The following is a 19,193-nucleotide window of genomic DNA, read 5'->3' on the forward strand; positions in this document are numbered from 1 at the left end:
ATATGTGTTTACGCCCTTTTATTGCCTTTTTAAAAAGAATAAGCAGAAAAAATTTAAAAAAAAAAAAAAAAAAAAAATTTTTTCCAATTTTTGTCAAATGCAGCGTTCATGTCGAGTCTACAGATTCTCAATCCAAGCAAAACAACTTTTATTGTATTTAGCGCAAGAAAAAGTCAATATAAGGCAAAGAAATTATTTGTAATTTCAGGCTTCAAAAGCGATCTACACTTCTATACTTATCACTAAAGGTTGCTTTTCTTTTCATAATGCATGTAACACTCAAAGGGAAGCTTTAGACTAAAGTTTACCGTATGTATGTATGTTCTTGATTAGCGTAAAATTCTGAATTGATTAAGCCATGTCCGTTCGTCTGTGTGGCGTTTCCTGTTGACACTCCTCCTAGTCGCTAAAAAGGAAGATATCGTCTTCAAATTTGATAGAAACATTGGAACTTTTTGCGTGCACTCTTTGGTATTGAAAATGGGGCAAAATTGATCAGAGCAGTAACACGCAGTGGAGCGTAAACTGAATGTAAGTCAGTTTTTTTTAACAAAAATTTTTGAATTTTTGCTCATTACTCGGAAATTTTTAAACTTAGAAGGATGAAATTTTCCACATTTACTTTGCCAAACACTTTAGCCTTTACGTGCAAAAATAGAGAAACTGGGCCGTATCCGCACAAAGTTGCAATCGATTAAATTATCTTTTTTTCACTTTGTTTCTCAGTTTAATACGGGTTTTGTCATAGCGCAAACAAGACAGAGAAGGTTTAAAACTATTCTGCACATTCCCCAAATACAGATATATTATCTGCCTAAAAATTGAGTTGGTTCTAAAATAAATATGGTAGGCACTGCGGTTACCTTTTTTTTTCATAATACCAACAATATGGGTCTCAAATAAAAGAACTTGGAGAGTAGAATGCGAAAAACAGAGTGGTGGGTATGCGAAATTCGCCCCAAGCCAATTTTCCAATTAGTGCATTTTTTTTCAAAGATTTTCGACTTTTCCTATAAATTTATCTTTGATCTTTACAAAAATGTCCTCATGCTTCCATTAGTTTATTCATCTATTTTAGAGAAGTTAAAAGGGGGGAGGATTATTGTTCTCAAAGATATTTAATGTAGATTCCGTCTGATCAGGGCCTGCTGGATGGTCAAAATTGACTTGGATTAGTTGTATCAATCTATAGCCAGACTAAGAAATGTAAAGAGCAATAAAATAGTTATAATTTTGATAAATCCTTCGAGTAGGATATGTCGCAGGTATTTACATCAAACGCCCTAGGAATTCCATTCAATCCACTTGTACTTGAATCACTTAATCTTAAGGATTGACGGGTCCATTTTTTATATGCAGCCGGCATTGTGCATATCATAAGTGCTACAACCAACATATCGATTATGGGAGTGAGAAGTTGCCTCGTTATCAGATTCGCACTTTCATTGCGTTTGTATGCAATTTATTGAAATTTAATGACATGAATTGTGTCTCACTTTTAACATCAATTAGCCAACAATCTCGATTAAATGATTTTCTGAACAAAATTATTTTGCTTTCATTTGTCTGGACGAGTAAAGAAAGCTTTTTCGAACAATCTGTTTAATTAAAGGGGTATGGCACTCTGATTGGCGATATGTTCGTTTCAAAATTTTTCTAAAAATGATACTCATTCGACCATAGCAGTTAATGGATGCTTTATCGAGCAATGTTGCATTTTTTGGCTGAAATTGATGTAATAGATGTAAGCGACTTTTACTTGCAGCAGAACGCGTTCGCTTGCGATGTAACTCGTGAAACAATGGGTTATCGCGTTTCAACCATAAACTAATGATTGCTATTAATATTACACTACTGAGACAAGTTTGTAAAAGATACGAAAAAAAAATATAAAAAAATTTTCTTCCAGAAGACTTTTTATGGAATCGTACATCCAATCCAATAAGACGTACATATCGTTTCTAATCAAAGTTAATAGTAAAAGTTTTTCACTCTGCGTCTTTCGTATTTCTTGCTGCATAGCATAGTTTCGTTTCTTAAGCTTCTTGCAAAATAACTATAATATATATGTTTCAATTGGAAAGATCACAGCAACGATTAAAATCTAAAATAAATTAATATATTTTTTTTTAGTAAATAATATTTAAGGACAGGGCGGCATCCAAGATGGTCGCACACAATCAGGTCCTTTTGCTCCGCCGGGACCGCCGGGTCCGCCCGGTCCATGACCCAAGGAACCACCACCGCCACCGCCGCCACCACCTCCGCCACCCGGTTCACAATTACAACCGCGGCCACCACCGCCGCCACCACCACCTCCTCCGCCACCTTGCGGTGCAGCTATAAGAAAATTTTTTTTTTTTTTAATTTTTCAATTTCAATAATATCCATTATAATTATAATTATAATTATTCGTTAAGGCGCAATGACACACAAACCTTCATATAAAGCGAACAAAACAAATATATAAAATATTAACGTTAACAGCTTATTCATCTTTGTGAAACGACACTTTTCCCACGTTTAGCTTCCGCGCTTATATTTCCATTTCTTTTTATACAAATTTTCTCTGCGCTTCTATTTGTAATCTAATAATAACAAATAACAAAAAAAAAAAAAAAACAAAGCAAAACAAAGCCGCAATTTTTACAAATATATAGGCCCAGACAAGTAGTGCTAGTAGTGCTAGTAGTGCTAGTAATACTAAAAGTGCTTACTAATAATAACAACAGCGACCAAATTGACATCAAGCGTTATTGAGATAAGATAGCTCTTGTTACTTGTATTAAGGAAAAATCCCATACCTTGATTTCATTCGTAAGACGCACTCAAGCATATATATAAATAAATTTTTACTTATAATTGCAAATTATTGTTTTCATTGCATTTGAATTTGGAAAAACTGCAATAAATTACGTTATTGTCGTTCCCGGGACAGTTTCATGCAATTAATGCGAAACATATTGAAACGTTTGCGTGATCGTTGCTGCTTATCAGCTTTTCAAACGGCAAAAACACTGTTTAATTGAATATATTTTGAAGCGCAATGTCGTCTGTGTGTCGTCAAGAAGGTTATCAAAAATTGAAGAAAGAAATCATCATTAAATCAATTATCGGAAGGATGATCTGTAAATTGCAGATTTACAAATTGCCCGGACATATTTGATATCAATTTGATCAATTGCTCGAAATCTTTTCTTCTTAATCTCGATCAACGTCAAGTTCTCAATGGATGTAAGCCTTACCGTTAATCGGCCATTTATTTGCCGGTCTGATGATCGATCTTCAAGCCGCAACAGATATAAAAACCATTGGAATTTTGTGCATTTGATTGGTTTTTGGGATACGATTAAATCGGTCGACAGACACGCCTACAATTAGCAACATTAAATGATAACATCTTCGATTTGCGCATTTCACGCTCAATTCTGTCAAACGCTAATACAACAGACAGAGACACCGTGAAATTTTATACGTACGTATTATTTTACAAAAATGGAAAAAAATCAGCCATGCCCACCCCATATTATGGAGTATTGATATTTACTTTTATTCGTTGTTTTTTTTTTCTAAATTCTTTTTTAGAGTAATCGAATATAATTTTCTTACTTGCTCGCTTTCTCCTTGTTTTTGCTAAACTTATAGCTATTGATTAACATCTTCCTCTGTACATGATTTTCACTTTCTTCGGTTGCGTAATTGTTTTAATTCTCTAATCGATGAAAAGATAAACCGACAGATTTATTACACTCTAATAAGAAAGCTCTTCAACCCATTAAAAATCGCTTGCATAAGCAATGGAAAAATGAATTCCAAAATGATGCATGAGCTAAATATGATCGTCCTTTGCAGCAACTTTTACCAAATGTTCGAAAAGAAATCTTACATTTCATCGACCATATAGCACAGAATACTTTATTCTTAAATGCGAGAAACGTGAATGCGTTAGGAAAATAACATAATCTGATCGGGTAAAGACTGTGCCGTAAGGCAACGTTTAAGCCGCTCCAGATGCGGTTCGTTTACTTCATTTGAAAAACTTAACAGCAGAATGAATGTTTAACAATTGTGGATTACTACGCCGTTTACGTGAGAGATATAGGTATCCGTCACTGCACTATGAATCACTGCAACTTTTTCTACGCTCCAGAAGTAGAGATTTTCGCAGGGTATTATGGGAACAGACGCAATCAAAACAAGTAAGAACATTATGGTCGGGCATGGCCGATCATTAAACACCTTACACAACATTGTCTAACGCGATTCTTATTTTTGTATGAAATTGCTATTAAGGGTCAATTTTCAATTACCACATGCATATCACCACGGTGCATATTTGACCCAAATCGGACAATCCGAAACATATTAAATAAAGTCCTAAAGTTCATATAAAAATAATGGATTTCTTTTTCCCCAAACTAATATTAAAACTTTCACTTTTCTGCTCGATAAAGGATTAATTTTTGTGAAAATTCATATTATAATCGATTTCGAAAAATAGGCCGAGATGGTCCAAATTTGGTACAGTTAAGTTTTTTATGTTAAATTACTATTATGATATAATTTTCATCATGTTGTATGAACTTTAGTTTTCGTTATATGAGAAAGTTCAAAGCTTGCCTCCGCCAGTCCAAAGTTTTCATATCAATTTAGATTGCCGAAACACCCCTGCTTAATCACTTTTGCTGAGAAATTTTGAAAATTACAAGTTCTTTCGATATAACGACTTTTCAGAATATGGCGTTATATGGAGAGTGGTCGAAAAAGTGAACGCATCCGAACCATTTCCAATAGTGTTCGGCTTTGGGTCAAAACACGTCACTATATCAAACTTTATCGAAATATCTCAAAAATAGCGACCTACAGCTTGAACACAAATTTATATCGAAAGACTTCTAGACGGACAGACAGGCTTCAGATCACTTCAGATTGTGATTCTGAATCGATCGGTAGAATAAATGGTAGATCTATCTTAAGCGTGTTACATACAGCAACACCAACTTAACATGCTCTGTGCCACGAATAATGTAAGGCATAATGAAGACGTTCAGCCGGTGATTTCGTATCTAAGTTTATCACTTACTGAATTTAGTGATCTATTCCATATGTTGTCCGTCCTTGTGGCATTCTTCATCCCGCTAAAGTATTGGAAGCCATTAAACAACAGTGCACTTGAAAATGTTTAAAATATCATGTTACCTTACGGCCCAACAAAGATGTTGCCACAGCAAGCTAACTCGTAATAAACGATACCAAGGCGGATGCAATCGAATAAGAAAATGCCGAGCATGAAAAAGCTACTACGTAAAAAAAAAAAGCAAGGAAAAAATAATGCACAGTCGTATGTATCATCATATCGAGCAAATTGGAACGTGTGCTCCGTATGCTCAATGGAAAATCATTCCATCTTTGTTGTTGTAATTGATGCTTCAAATTTATATCTTCACTCTTTTATCGAATTGCATGTGCAATACATCGGTATGACGGTCGTTCATGTTTTTGTTTTTATTATATGTATGTTAAAATAAAACGTTTTCCTTAATGGACATATATACATATATATATATATATATATATATTTATTCCTTTTATTTATTCCTTTTATACTAACCAACGGCTGGTGAGAGTAAACTCATTTTCTCATTTGCTTCAAAACACGTTCGTGATGCATTTTCATCAAGATTCCTACACGTATCTCTTCTATTTGTAGTTATTCTCCTTAACCGACATAATTCAGACTATTCAGATCGATAAGCCTTTGCAATTTCTCTGATAAAACCATTATGTCATCATTGTATAGGGCTTTTGGTTTTAATCTGAAAAAAAAAAAAAAACGACTTGCGATAATTAGATTCGTTTGCGAACGAATCTTTTATGTCCATCACCGTTATTATGTGAAAGATTGAGAAAAAGGAAGAATATAAATTTACATATTCCATAACATTGGGTGGGCGTGGTTGTTTTTTTTTTTACTATTATATTAATAACTGTTTCGAAATTTATCTCGTATATCTGTTGTAGTTTAGCAGCAACGAGAACGAACGGCACGGAAAGCACAAATGTTCTCAGTGTTGATTAGATAGACATGTCCGTGTTGTAGCCGTGTACTTTGATCTGCTTGCACCTTTTTCAAAACTCTTTTGCAAATTTATAGGCAATGTTTTCATTTTTGCGAACGAGAGAATATTTACCGCAGATACTACATAGTTGGACAGACGGACAGATGAGCAAACGAATGGAGGAACATTCTTAAGTCGATTCAGATACAGGGTATGTTAAATTAGTGCGGACGTATGTAGCATGCAAAAGGTCTTAAAATAGACTCACCTTTTATTATACCGATCGATTCAGAATCATAATCTGAATTGATCTAAGAGTGTCTGATCGCCTGATGTCGGTCTATATGAATTAGTATTCAGGCTACACGTCGCATAGGGCAAAAAAGTTTAAGTTTTAATATGTTATGATGAAAGTTTATCGATTAGTTTATCGAGTAATTCAATATAAAAATTAACTCTACGAAATTTGGAGGACATACACCTATTTCCAGATTCTGCCCTATATAAGGATTTGCACGCAAATTTTTGTTCTTTGGGGCAGAAAAGTCTAAATTTTCATATTTTATGATAAAAATTGCTCGATAGTCGTTATTTGATATCAAAATTAACGCTACTAAATTTGGACTAGATACGTCTAATATTACATCATTTCTTACGTAAGGATTTTCACGACAATTTTTGTTTTTCAGGGCGGAAAAGTCCAAGTTTTACTACGTTTGGATGAGAATTGACTTATAATAGTAATTTTTTATAGATATTTCTTAGCGCTTCTTAACCCTTCTTGCGGAAGGTAAGCATTTATTTGCAAATTTGTCTAGCTTTTAATATACAATCCCGTAATAATAAGTTCCTAAAAAAACCGGTTAAAATTTTTTGTGTTCTATGGCAAAACTAAGAATTGTGTTAAACATATTGTGAAGTGTATTCAATAGTCGGCCTAACCAGACAATAATCTTTCCACTGGTTTTTTATCGGAAATAATCATTTTAAATAAATTGTCTTAACTCTTACGCAATATCATTTAAGCGATTACCTGAGGTTTTTCTATTTCGCTGCTTTAATTGTAAAGCACTGTTAGGTAATTCATTGCCGTGTCGTAGGTTAAGGCAAATAATTTCATTCCATGCAAATGGTTTTGTTTTAATCTACCTTACGTATAGCCTTTTCGACAAACTCGTTTTGCTTTCATATAATTTGTTCATTGGAATTTTTTCGTCGTATCGCGATATATAAAAAAATCACCTAACTCGCATGAGAACATGGACACCAATGGAATATCAATTAATTCGTTGTTTGAAGTGTTATTGACGTGTTTCGTAATCGTGGAGAATAGCGCTCATTGCAATGTTTACACTGTACACTACCCCTACCCATACAACGTCATATTGTAGAGAATTCATTATACGAAAATAATTGCAATTTTCAACACTTTTTGACAAAAACCGCTTAATAATAGTAATTCGGAATTCTAAACGGAAGTGGAAAATTTGCACGAGCAGAAAACAATGCATTATTTTATCAATCAACAATTACATTAGACGAAGTAGTATAGCCCTCGAACTTTTTCTATTTTTTTTTTTTTTTTTTTTTTTTTTTGAATAACGAATCACACACACAGGGGATGTCTCTTATTCCTGCAAACGATGACGATCAAAAAGTGAAGAAAAAGACCGACGCAGAAAAGCGATCGCAGCCTAGTGGGTCTGTATCATCAACTGAGCACTCATTACACATAAAGCAAGCTCTATCGCACTGGAATTTGACCCCGCGAGTACTGATTCTTTAGTTGCGGTTCGTACGTACTCGGCTACTGTTGCGGACAATAACGTTTGCATTTATGGAGGACGGGTATTGTAAATTCGCTATGTACAGGCTACACTCAGAGCGATTTGAGGAAAATCAGTGGTAGTGCATTTGATACACTGACATGTACTGACACAAGCATGACACCTATTGAATAGGGAATCAAAACATTTTTACGACAATTCCCCACATTTGGCTGTAATTAAAAAAAAAAAATTTTTATCTAAACAAATTTGTACCTTTTATTAGGGGGTTGTATATATATTTTGGCCCTTGACTGGAGGATCAGATTTAGTGGACGAAAATCCAGTTCAAACTTGCAAAGAACATTGGCACAGCTTGGCGATTGATCAGCCAACTACGTCAACATGTTTACATGCGATGGAAAGGATTTAAAAGAACGAAAAATGCTAATCTCGCAAATACCCTGAAAATGCCATATTGGCCACTTGATGCAAGAGTTGCCCACAAATACGCTGTTGCAGCTCGAATGGGAAGTTCTGCCGCACCCAGCGTACTCGCCAGATATGGCGTCTTCTGATAACCACTTGTACAGATCGATGCATAATGGCTTGGATGGCACACGGCTCCGCAAAGTTAAAGAACCGTGAAAATGGATCGCTGCCAAACCAATATAAGTTCGTTCGACATGCTATCGCAAGGTTGCTAAACCAATTATAAAATGTTGCAGAAAATGATGCAAAACTATTTCGATTAATATATATTGTGGCAATTTTCAACAATGAATTCTTTATTCAAGTCAAAATATGGCCAAAATATATGCAACTACCTAATATTATTGCTCGACAAAACTTCACTTCTAACAAAGCAAGAACCTACGAATGTAAGAGAACTTGTAATGTCCTGCAGCATAAAGCGATCATAAATATTCCCATTTGAAAATATTGAAAAATTTCAGGCGTAGATCAGATATGATATGAATTTTTATTTGCAAAACTGTCCAAACATTACAATTTTATTCTTACGTAAGAAAGCATTAAGAGTTACAGTGGTCGACGCAAAACGGTAGATAATTGATTTTTAAGAAGGATAGGCGACTTATTTGCCACCACCACCTCCGCCACCACCACCACCACCGCCGAAGGCAGCACCGCCACCGCCGCCGCCACCACCACCTCCGCCGAAACCAGCCTCATGGCCATGGTTGGGATGAGGTACAGGATTAGGATTAGGTGAGGCTTAAAATAGACAAATTTCACTTATGTTACTCGGAACTGTTTAGCTCGAGGAGATGTTTTTCAACTTACCACTAGCCACAGCCAATAGACTGGCTAATAGAGCCACAAGGTAAGCAAATAGCACGTAGAACTTCATCGGAAATAAGACTGATGATCAATTGAACAATATAAGCGCTATTTATACCAAATATGGGAAATCGAACCTGTTTTCAAAATCTGTCGCAGCCTCTACGAATTTATCAACAATCAATGCAAATAAAATATTTATAAATGTTTTCTAGGAAAATCCCGACTTGAATATCATTTTAATAATATTGGATTTACTGAATTTTGCTCATCTACATACACATATGTAATCTTATACGTTTATGCACATACGCGCAAATTAATTAATTCCTAATTAACAATATCAATCAATCAATTTTGATATTTAATTGTTTTCAATATAATTAAAAAGGTTTAGTTTTTTTTGAACGAGTGACTGTTGCATTATATTTCGATCTTATTGCTAAACGAATAATAGAGAATAAATCATAACGATGGCGGTACCCGACAAATTCTCTTCATCTGCCCTAATACACTTGATGGTCAACAGTTAAGGTCCAGCGTGGTTTTCACCAAACCATCTGTATGCAGGTATGCCTTGCGAACGAAAGCCTACCGCCAAAAGAGTTCGCCGAAAAACTCAATAACAAAAAAAAAATTATGCCATAAGAATTAGTTCTCGATATTTTTCATCAAAGACGCATAACCGAGCTCATAACAGTGATTAACAAATCAATCGATAAAAACTCAGTGCATTTTTTTTTTTTTGAATTTTTCCCTCCATTTTTAGACGATATTAATATTTTGTATTAGAACACTTGCATTCTTCACAGTCCTTAGAATCGTGCTTGCATTTTGGCCATTATCGTTTACCCATTCGTTCAACTGTCATCTACTGTTGCAAAGACTGACTGACAGACAGGTAAAGCTTGACGCAAGTATGCTTAGTTCAAGAGACGAAATCAAAAGGAATAAAAAAATTTGTAATCTTTATCTCTGGAGAGATCTTGTAATATATTCAATGTTGCAAAATAAACGACTTGCTTTACAGTTTTTCTCTTAGTTTACAGTGTTAAGGTTGTGCATTTTCTACATATGGCAAGACTAAGACTAAGCTTCTTACTAAAGTAAATTAAAACGTCATAATTGACCGTGCTCCTGGATCGGCATTTTTCTCATAAAATATCACAAATTAAATCATTTCATTATAGAAAGTCGCTTATGCGGGAAGGACAAGTAGACCGACATTATCCAAGCTAAGTACCGTAAATTTACATGTCATTGAAAACACTATTTATGGCCAGTGTTTAGCATAAAATATTATATAACGGTATAATATATACGTAAATTGTGAAAATGATTATATAAAGGGCGTTTTAAGAAATTCAACCATGTCGCCCTATTTAGTGTCCAAAAATTATTACTTTTAACCGATTTTTCTTGGTAAATATTTCCAATAGCAAATTTATTTCATATATGCCTTTATATGGAGGCTGGTGGTAAAAATGAATCGATCCAATGCATTTTGAATAGTCAATGTACCAAATTTGTGCCATCAAAATATCTCGAAAATTTTTATATGAATGGACAGACATAATCTATTCAAAAGACGATTCTTTAACGATTGGTATAATGAACAAGTAAAAATATTATAGCCGAGCAAAGGCGACCATTAGATACCTTCGCCAAAATTACGCATAATTTTCATGCAAACGTGTACTTCGAATCAAAGCCTGGAGAATGTCCAAAACTTGATATAACAAAATCCAGATGGAGCAAACTTGATTTACTTTCCATAAATTTTATTATTCTTCTATTTGCGTCTAAACTAGAAGTTTTTCGGCATTTAAGGGCTTGGTTTTCGTGACAACCTCTATATATGTTCGAGTCTTAAAAATATAGACTTATGTGATCCGAATTCCCTAACCGATAAGTTTTCTGTTAAATTGCTACTATGAATCCATTTTTATTAATAAATATTAAAAATTAAAGCTTTTGCTGAAGGGCTTACTATTCATGAGAAATCTTATATGGAGTAAGATCTATAAAAAAGGCCACATCTAGTTAAAACATTAAACGTTGAACATTAAACATTAACAATTACGCCTTTTGGGCATATAAAAAGAGTTTACATTTCTTAATAATCCTTATGTACGGTATCGAAAAAAGATTGAGTTTTCGTAGAAACGGTTGGTTATATGACAAGCGGGTTCAAAAAATCAGCCCAGCCGAACCAAAGTTGCAACACCAATTTGAAATATCGAAGTGCTATTACTCAGTGCGCTTTCCTCGGAAAAATGTTGAAAAACAAAGTGCAAATATTCAAATTGATCGGAATAGTGAACCATTCCAAAACATATCTAAGAGCGACATGCAGGTTGAATACAAGAATACATGGACACCTATGAGAAGAACCTACAGATAGGCCGATAGACAAGCTCAGATCGATTTCGAAAATCGGGCTGAATCGGTCGAGAAAGGTGCGTCTATCGTAAAGTCCTCTGCATGTTTGATAAGTCTGCCCATACTTAACATACTCTATAGCATAAATGGTGGATGGTATAGAAGTAGCAAAAAAAAAAACATTTCACTAATTTCTCCCCAAGCAATTATATGCTGCGAACAGTACCATCGTTACTAAAATTGTAATGATCTATGTTGCTCAATTGTCTATTAACCTGACGTACTTGTGTGCAAGAAACATAGATCATAAAGTTATGCGGTGACGCAATAAAGTTTATTATTTTATTTATGATATAAAACAAAATTTCTGAATTTGCTTACTATGCGTTACATTATTTGTCGTATAATAGCCAGTAGCGATACAACCGATCAAGATCACAATTTTCATATTCATCATCGAAAAGTTGAGAGAGATGCCAGATCAACTCTTTCCTTTATCACACCCAGAGATGCGTGATAATGGCAACAGCAAGTGCGTATTGATATATTGAATAACTGCTGTGCTTGAAACGCTTCTATTCAAAAACATGAAATGGATAATCCAAACATAGCGAACATATGTTCTTAGTTGATATCTGTAGATTGATAGTTGAATGGTTCTCAATGCCATCTAGGTATTAAAGAGTTGCGACTGATTTGCTGACATGTTTTTAATTGAACGAGTAAGAAAATTCAGTTGTGACCGAAGCTTTTACATCCATCACCGTTCTCTTAAAAAAGGACAAAAAAGATAGAAGAACTAAATTTTGATGCCGGCAATGGGGATTGGGCGCGGCTAATTCTTTCTATTCCGAAAAGAACAGTTTTTGCCGCATAGTCCTGTGGGCGTTGTAGACGTGTCCAATGAAAAATCTAGGCCACTTTCAAAATCTTTTGCAAATTTGTATGCGATATCTTTATTTCAACTAACGGGACAACGTTTACCATAGACATTACGCAGTTGGACAGACGGACAGATGGACTTGCTTAGGTGCATTTGGAATTTGAAATTACCCAACAATTTATGTATTTTATGGGGAAAAAAATTAAAATTTATTACACTATAATATTAGGTAGGCGTGGTCAATTTTTTCCGCTTTTGTACAAGTAATGAACAAAAAAAACTAATTTTTATTGCTTTTGAAAAACGAAGGCGTTCCCATTTTACGTAGTACTACAGGCTTGCCATTTGACCGAGTCGAGCGATTTTCAATTTCAACCAAGAACTTCCAATCTTGCTTAAAGCGGATCGAAGCAAAATTGCAAGCTGCTCAAGAATACATCCACTTCGTGGGGTCGCTGAAGCTTCATTTTGAGCCCACCCAATATTATAGAATATGAAAATGTTTCTTTTTTTCTTTTCCTAGTATTTTTTACGATAAGGGTAATTGGCGTAAAAGATTCGGTCACAACTGAATATAATTTTCTTAGATGTTTTTTTTTTTTTTTTTACAAAAGTGTAAACTGATGCTACCTCAATCGTATGCAAATCACGTAATTTCTTTGCAATTGCTTTACGATAATAGTAGTATAACGACATATTATGGCGCCTAAGCGACTCTTGTATTGTCAGTCGTTCTACACTAAAAACTGCGCATTGATTTAAATAAAATTATTATTATTATTATTATTGTAAAATATACAGCGGCTTGTTTTTTCCAAGAATTTTACCTATATACATGATATGAACACATGCATGCATGCATACATACATATTATATATTTTGCAATGTATACGAGATTGTGTAAAGAAATAAAAGTTTTATATAGTAATTAATATTAACTGACTTGACTTCAATTAAATATTAAACTCTCGCTGACTGACTGACTGACTAACTGACTGACTGACTGACTGACTAACTAACTAACTGGCAATTTAATCACGTGCATTCGCTTTGAGTTGCACTCAAACACAAAAACTTATGATTTCTATAACAAATGTCTAAACAATTGTCATCAATTGACTGATTTATAAGTCTTGTAAAATAATTAATTTATTTTATTAATTTATTTAATTTCTTTACAATTTCCATTTTAAATATAATTTAAATTAGTTTTTTCAATTTTCTTTTTTTTCGTTTTTTTTTTTATTTTTGTTTAAACTAACGTTTCAAGTAAATCAAGTAATTCGAATGTAAAGGCAAGTAGATGATAAGAGCCGTAACTGATACCAAGTTATCTGAAATGCTTCCGTCTCAAGAACTTCGATGACGCTTTAGTAATGATAGCCATAACCTTGACCGCTGGAACCGCTACCACCACGGCCACCACCAGTAGAGTAACCGTAACCGCCGTTACCGCCAGCACCGCCGTAACCTCCATTTGGACCCACACCGCCATACCCGTAGCCTCCGTCTGGACCACCTCCGCCGCCTCCACCACCACCGCCGCTACCTCGACCAAAACCCCCACCTCTTCCACCGCCTAGACTACTTCCGCCACCACCCCCGCCATACGGACCACCACCGCCACCACCTCCGCCATAAGGACCTCCGCCCCCACCACCATATTGACCTTGGCAAACTACACTGCACCACACTAATAACATACCTATAACTAATAGAAGTGATCTCATCCTAATAACATTCGCGCTTTACTTATTTTTACTAACGACAACAGCTCTCTTTGCAAACTAAATCTGAATATTTGCAAGGTTTTCAAATTTACTCAATTTGTCAGAAATAGCAATAATCAGAGATGAAATTGCGGTAACTTTTGCTTTTATTCGTATTGGAATTATTAAAAACAAATATGAAACCTGACACGATCATCTCTTATCAATATCAATAAATTTCTTATTTTTATTAATAATAACAAATTGATGTGGTTTCTAGTTTAGGTTGCACAAGTGTGCAAGTGTGTTGTTCGCGGAATTTGAATGTCGTACCCGCGCAGATATAGGTTTCATTAACAAGTCTATGTCACAGATTTACGTTTTAAATGCTTCCCCGAAATGAACTGACATTTCAATTTATTCGTAATTGATGTCCCCTCTGTCCGTACATATGACTTAAATATTAATTTTTATATTCTACACAAAAGATGCTTCAAATTTGTCAAACATTTGTTTGACATCGATAACAGTAGCGGTAGCATGAAACGCAGACTTACATCTATCGGTCTGTCTATTCCGATGTATAAGTTATGAATGCGACGTCAAAACTTTGTCTGCAAGAACACTTTTTCTCTTCCCTTTCTATCAAATTCAAGCCAAAAATCCACATAATTTATCGACAGATCTGTCCACAATTGAGAAGAAACCGATCTTCTTCGGATTTTATTACGGATTATATTCTCGTATTTATGTATTTACCCATAATCGTACTTTCATTGGAATATTTAAAACTATGCTCCAATAGTATTTTAAAAACAAAATGGCCGCGACACTTACAGCAGCATCCTTTTCTTTTTTCATAAGACTTTTTTGCTCTGCTTTGTATTCTTATAGCTCGCGATTTTTTATCTATACAACTTTTAAAGTATTATTTAATATCTGTTGTTCCTAATCTATGACCAGCCATACACGTGATCAGGAAGAGAGGCGTGGACAGAAAGGGTGGTGTGTTCCACTTGAAAATGGAGACATCAGCTACGATGGAAGAGGCCGCTGCTGATAGGCAGGTCCAAAGACAAGTAGTACAGTTTAAAAACTACGAGTCGCGGTCGTGTGTTGTGCAGTATGCAAGTAACTGCTGCACGGGTGGGCGGTAACGCTGAGATAGCTCTGTACTCCTGTTGGTGGGCAAATCTCTTTTATCTCTCTAGAACACTTGGCCTGAGTGCACCTGTACATAAGCACAATACAGCCCATCTTACGCCGATGCTCAAGAGTATCGAGAGTTTTATGCAAACTTTCGTAACCTGCAAGCAATATTTTGATGCTTCCGCCCACATATTCCGGTTATACTTTAATTTTAACCGGATAGGAGACGGCATGGCATACTGAAGGAAAACGGATGACACAAGGTGCTATCGTCTGCAGACGACTGGATAGGACTTTCTATTACGCCCAGGTGGTCGTTAATGAATACCACGAGGAGAGAAGGACAAAGAAAAGCGCCCTGAAAACTAATGCGAAACACATCTAATAGGTCCAAAATGTGTCAGCGGCCAAAATTTTAACAAAATAATTCGAAATTTTGCCCACTGTAGGTTGAGCAGAAGTAATGAAAGAGCAAGACAAAAGAAAAGACGAATTTCCATTTGAAGCGATGGGTATAATAACAGGTGTGTCTACCTCAAACAGTTCCCTGTGTTAGATGTACGATGTAAATGCGTATCAAGAATAACGACATTGTACACTTTTTCAACATAGAAAAGGCAGGCGGTCGCTTAATAAGTCGTTTCATCGCCAGTAAATAAACAGTTTCGTCCTTGCAACACAAACTTAATATATTTTTTATATGTTGAGCAGCGGGATACGAAAGCGCGTAAGATTTGCAAACGTTGTTGAAGCGTAGATTATTGCATGATAAAGTATCAGTTTTTGGCGGCTTGGAATGATCAATGTCGCGACATAACCTCAAAAGAAGTACACGAAAATGGAAAATACTTTATGTGTTTTGCTAGCGATCATTAGGATCGCGTAGAAAAATTCGAGAAAAAATCTGCAAGAAATGAGAAAAATTCAATGTAGTTTCCCTTCGCTTTAATCGATCAATGAACTAAATAAAAACTTTAATCATTTTTTATATGAGAAAGAGTAAAACCTTAAAGTCTTAAGACAGTAGCATTTGAGATTTGAAGTTGGTAACATTGAGTTGGTTGGTATATATATATATATATGCTATGTATTATGCTACTTATATGCAGAACATAAGTGATTTTGAAAAGTCGTAATTAGTTTTTATCATGTTTTTCAACGCGTTCGGAACCGTTACATTCATCATGGGAACTATTTATTAATTATTATAGAGTAATAATTCTATCTGGCGTTGCGCATAAACAATTTGTTTTCTCGCTGCAAATATGAATAAAAATGAATTGTATCGTAAAAAGAAACAGGTTATAAAATTACTTCTACGAATCCCATGCAATTCAATATAAAATTAAATAACATTTTTATTAACCAGTTTAGAGGTTCTTTCTTCAACATCAACATAATAACGAATGAGTTGATTTTATCATTTCGTATGTAACGTGAAGAGAGTTCACCTTAAGACCTTAAGACGCCATAATTTATTTTCTGATATATATATGATTGCAGATATGCTTTTATACTTTAGGGCGTTCGATTGGGCGGAAATCAAAAAAAAACCGGAAAAATTTAAAAGCGTTACTTACCGGCCATAAAAATTGAATTAGCTCGTACCACTATCGGTGGTTATTCCATATTCGATTCAAGCCAGGAAAAAAAAAAAATTTGCTTTCTTATTATTATTTTCCTTTTTTTCTCGAAATTCTCAACGGGAAATAAAACTATTTACGTTTGATCAGTTTGGATTTGTGTGGATGTGTTTTTCTTTTTTTGTTTCTAATATAAATAACGACATAAACTGCGAAGACATCAACATTTTAATCGAGAGTTCATCAAGTGCAATATGAAATTATTTTCTGTTCTGGCCGCTGTATTAGCCCTTGTAGCTGTAGCTATGGGTAAGCTTATTAACGCATTGTAAACGCATTCAATTCATAGGTTTGTTCAAAAAAAAAAATTTTTTTTTTCTTTTTTCTATCATTTTTAGGTTCTCCGAATCCTAATCCTCATCCTCTACCGCAAGGCGGTGGTGGTGGCGGCGGCGGCGGTGGCAAGTGAATTCACTTCAGCGCTAACTAAATTCACTTATTTTGTTAATGCACGCCAATTTTATACTCATTCAATAAATAATTGAAATACTTAGAAAAGTCCTACATATATATCATTCGAAGATTGAACTCGTTCAGGTCGCCCTTTGGGTTACCGGTGTGCTCCTTGCATTACGGTTGGGCTAGGATCGATGAAAGTGTACAAATTTTGCTTAATCAATCAATCAAGTGCATAAGATTATAGGTCATATTCTGAATTGTTTTAGTTCGTCCGTTTGTCCGCCTGCCTAACTATTTGTATTCAATATTTGTTCAGAAAGGTAAAATTTGATAGACATAGCCTTTGTTGTATTCCAGAAAATATGTCTGCCAAGTTAACTAAAGCATCCGGCCAAAGGACCCGCCAGAACCTAAGCAACAAAAAAGTTGAGTATGACTTACAATAATGATGTGTGGTCATCATAAACTTACACATATATATAGAGAGCGCTGTATTTCCTTCTTGAAGCTATATTGCACTTTTGGCTTTTTATATGCCCTCTTAACGAACGCAAAAAAAAAAAAAACGAAAAGGTGATGAACAAGGCATTTTTCTCCATTTGGTCATAAATTGTTGATTCCTAAAGGGGATGCTTCCCTTTACACTTATTGAAATGGATAAGCTCTTAACTCCATAACAGGCGCTTTGCCTTTGTCGTATCTGGACTAGCGTCTAATATTCATATCTTCATAGGGGTGGAAAATCGGTCTGCAATAACTTGCGGATTTACGCCCAACTTGGATTTAGATCGGCAGTGAGTGTGCTTCCGCGCTAAATGTGTACATAGTTTTTCTTTTCTCTTTGGGCATTTACAGTTATTCATATAAGGAATTTTCAAAATAAGGCTTCATCTGGGAGATCATCTCCCATGCAAGCCATTATCAATAGCTTTCGTCCTTGGGCTAAACCAAGTCATCGTATCAAATTTCATTAGAATATCGCAAAAATTTGCAGTCCATAGGTTGAATATAAGACAACATTACGTACAGACAAACTTAAATCGAGTCAGAAAGTTATTCTGATCCAGAAAGTGATCCCTAATCGATTGGTATAATAAAAGATGCGTCGATCTCGAGTCCATCTGGGTGTTGCTTACATCCGCGCAAATTTAACGCAGTTTGTGTAGGGTATAGAAAACAAACGCTATAATATTTGTCATTGCCGGCCGCAAGTCATTGAGTTTAGAAAATCTGCCGAAATTCTCAAAGATTTCACTATATCTTGGAATATCGTTTCAAGCAATTCAATGCAGAAAGAATTGTGAAGAGTTGGAGTGTGGAGTTTATGATGAGAACGCTTTATCAAAATCTGTAACACGCAAGTGGTTTATTTGTTCCCGTCCGGGATGTTTTGATAATAAAACTCTGGCCGACTAATTGTTGATAACATCAATGACGTCCTTCAAATAGTTAAAGAAGCCGGCACATTCCATCTCAAGATATCGCTACGAAACCAAGTGCTGACCGAAGAAAAGCGTTAAATCATTGAAAAATTTAAGAGACCAAAGTTTCATCAGCTAATCATTGCTGAAATTAAACGAACTCGAGAAGTTTTTTCGAGGATTGATTATGGGCGAAGAAACGTAGGTCGGTCGTATATTACGATAGCGTGCGAAAAAGTGCTCAGCTTAAGATGGATGAAATTGCATAAACGGGAGCAAACTTCAGATAGACGCCACTTGAGGTAACGTTTTAGCGTGTTTTTGCAAACAGTATACAAGATGTGGCTGATAAAGGTTAGAAGAGCTCCAACTCGAGCAAAGACGACCATTTTCTGATCCATTTTCAATAAAATTCGTCGTTCGCAGGAATACCGACCTGTTCTTGAAGTGTGTCGTTGCCTCTACGATCAACGTAAATA

At 35.2% G+C, this 19,193-nt stretch overlaps 2 protein-coding genes and 1 long non-coding RNA gene across 4 annotated transcripts; 1 reads left to right on the forward strand and 2 right to left on the reverse strand.

Moving 5' to 3' along the window:
* Window positions 1-1,433: 1,433 nt before the first annotated feature.
* LOC119637246 (rRNA 2'-O-methyltransferase fibrillarin-like) lies at window positions 1,434-10,204 on the reverse strand. Of its 2 annotated transcripts, none has more exons than XM_038033120.1 (2): window positions 9,131-10,204; window positions 1,434-2,340 (listed from the first exon to the last, which is right to left on the reverse strand). In XM_038033120.1, the coding sequence occupies exons 1-2, from the start codon at window positions 9,195-9,197 to the stop codon at window positions 2,144-2,146; spliced, it is 264 nt and encodes an 87-aa protein (XP_037889048.1). In that variant the 5' UTR covers window positions 9,198-10,204; the 3' UTR covers window positions 1,434-2,143. The 2 variants fall into 2 exon arrangements, with proteins under 2 accessions (XP_037889048.1, XP_037889047.1); XM_038033119.1 differs by lacking the exon at window positions 9,131-10,204 and adding an exon at window positions 2,439-2,544.
* A 3,559-nt stretch (window positions 10,205-13,763) lies between these two features.
* LOC119637183 (glycine-rich protein DOT1-like) lies at window positions 13,764-14,123 on the reverse strand. The gene has a single exon (XM_038033039.1). The coding sequence runs from the start codon at window positions 14,121-14,123 to the stop codon at window positions 13,764-13,766; it is 360 nt and encodes a 119-aa protein (XP_037888967.1).
* Window positions 14,124-16,405: 2,282 nt separating this feature from the next.
* On the forward strand, window positions 16,406-17,402 carry LOC119637247. Its single transcript, XR_005247230.1, has 2 exons — window positions 16,406-17,143; window positions 17,233-17,402. It is a non-coding gene; the product is annotated as an uncharacterized LOC119637247 (long non-coding RNA).
* The last annotated feature ends 1,791 nt before the right edge of the window (window positions 17,403-19,193 follow it).

The sequence above is a fragment of the Glossina fuscipes genome, unplaced genomic scaffold (genome assembly GCF_014805625.2).
Source record: "Glossina fuscipes isolate IAEA_lab_2018 unplaced genomic scaffold, Yale_Gfus_2 43, whole genome shotgun sequence".
Lineage (NCBI taxonomy): Eukaryota > Metazoa > Arthropoda > Insecta > Diptera > Glossinidae > Glossina > Glossina fuscipes.

Bases quoted from the DNA above. Each gene is read 5' to 3' on its own strand.
- LOC119637246 (XM_038033120.1), bottom strand. From the start codon at position 9,197: ATGAAGTTCTACGTGCTATTTGCTTACCTTGTGGCTCTATTAGCCAGT. The intron at 2,341-9,130 runs GTAAGTTGAAAA...ATTTTCTTATAG, and splicing joins TCTATTGGCTGTGGCTAGTG to CTGCACCGCAAGGTGGCGGA.
- LOC119637183 (XM_038033039.1), bottom strand. From the start codon at position 14,123: ATGAGATCACTTCTATTAGTTATAGGTATGTTATTAGTGTGGTGCAGT.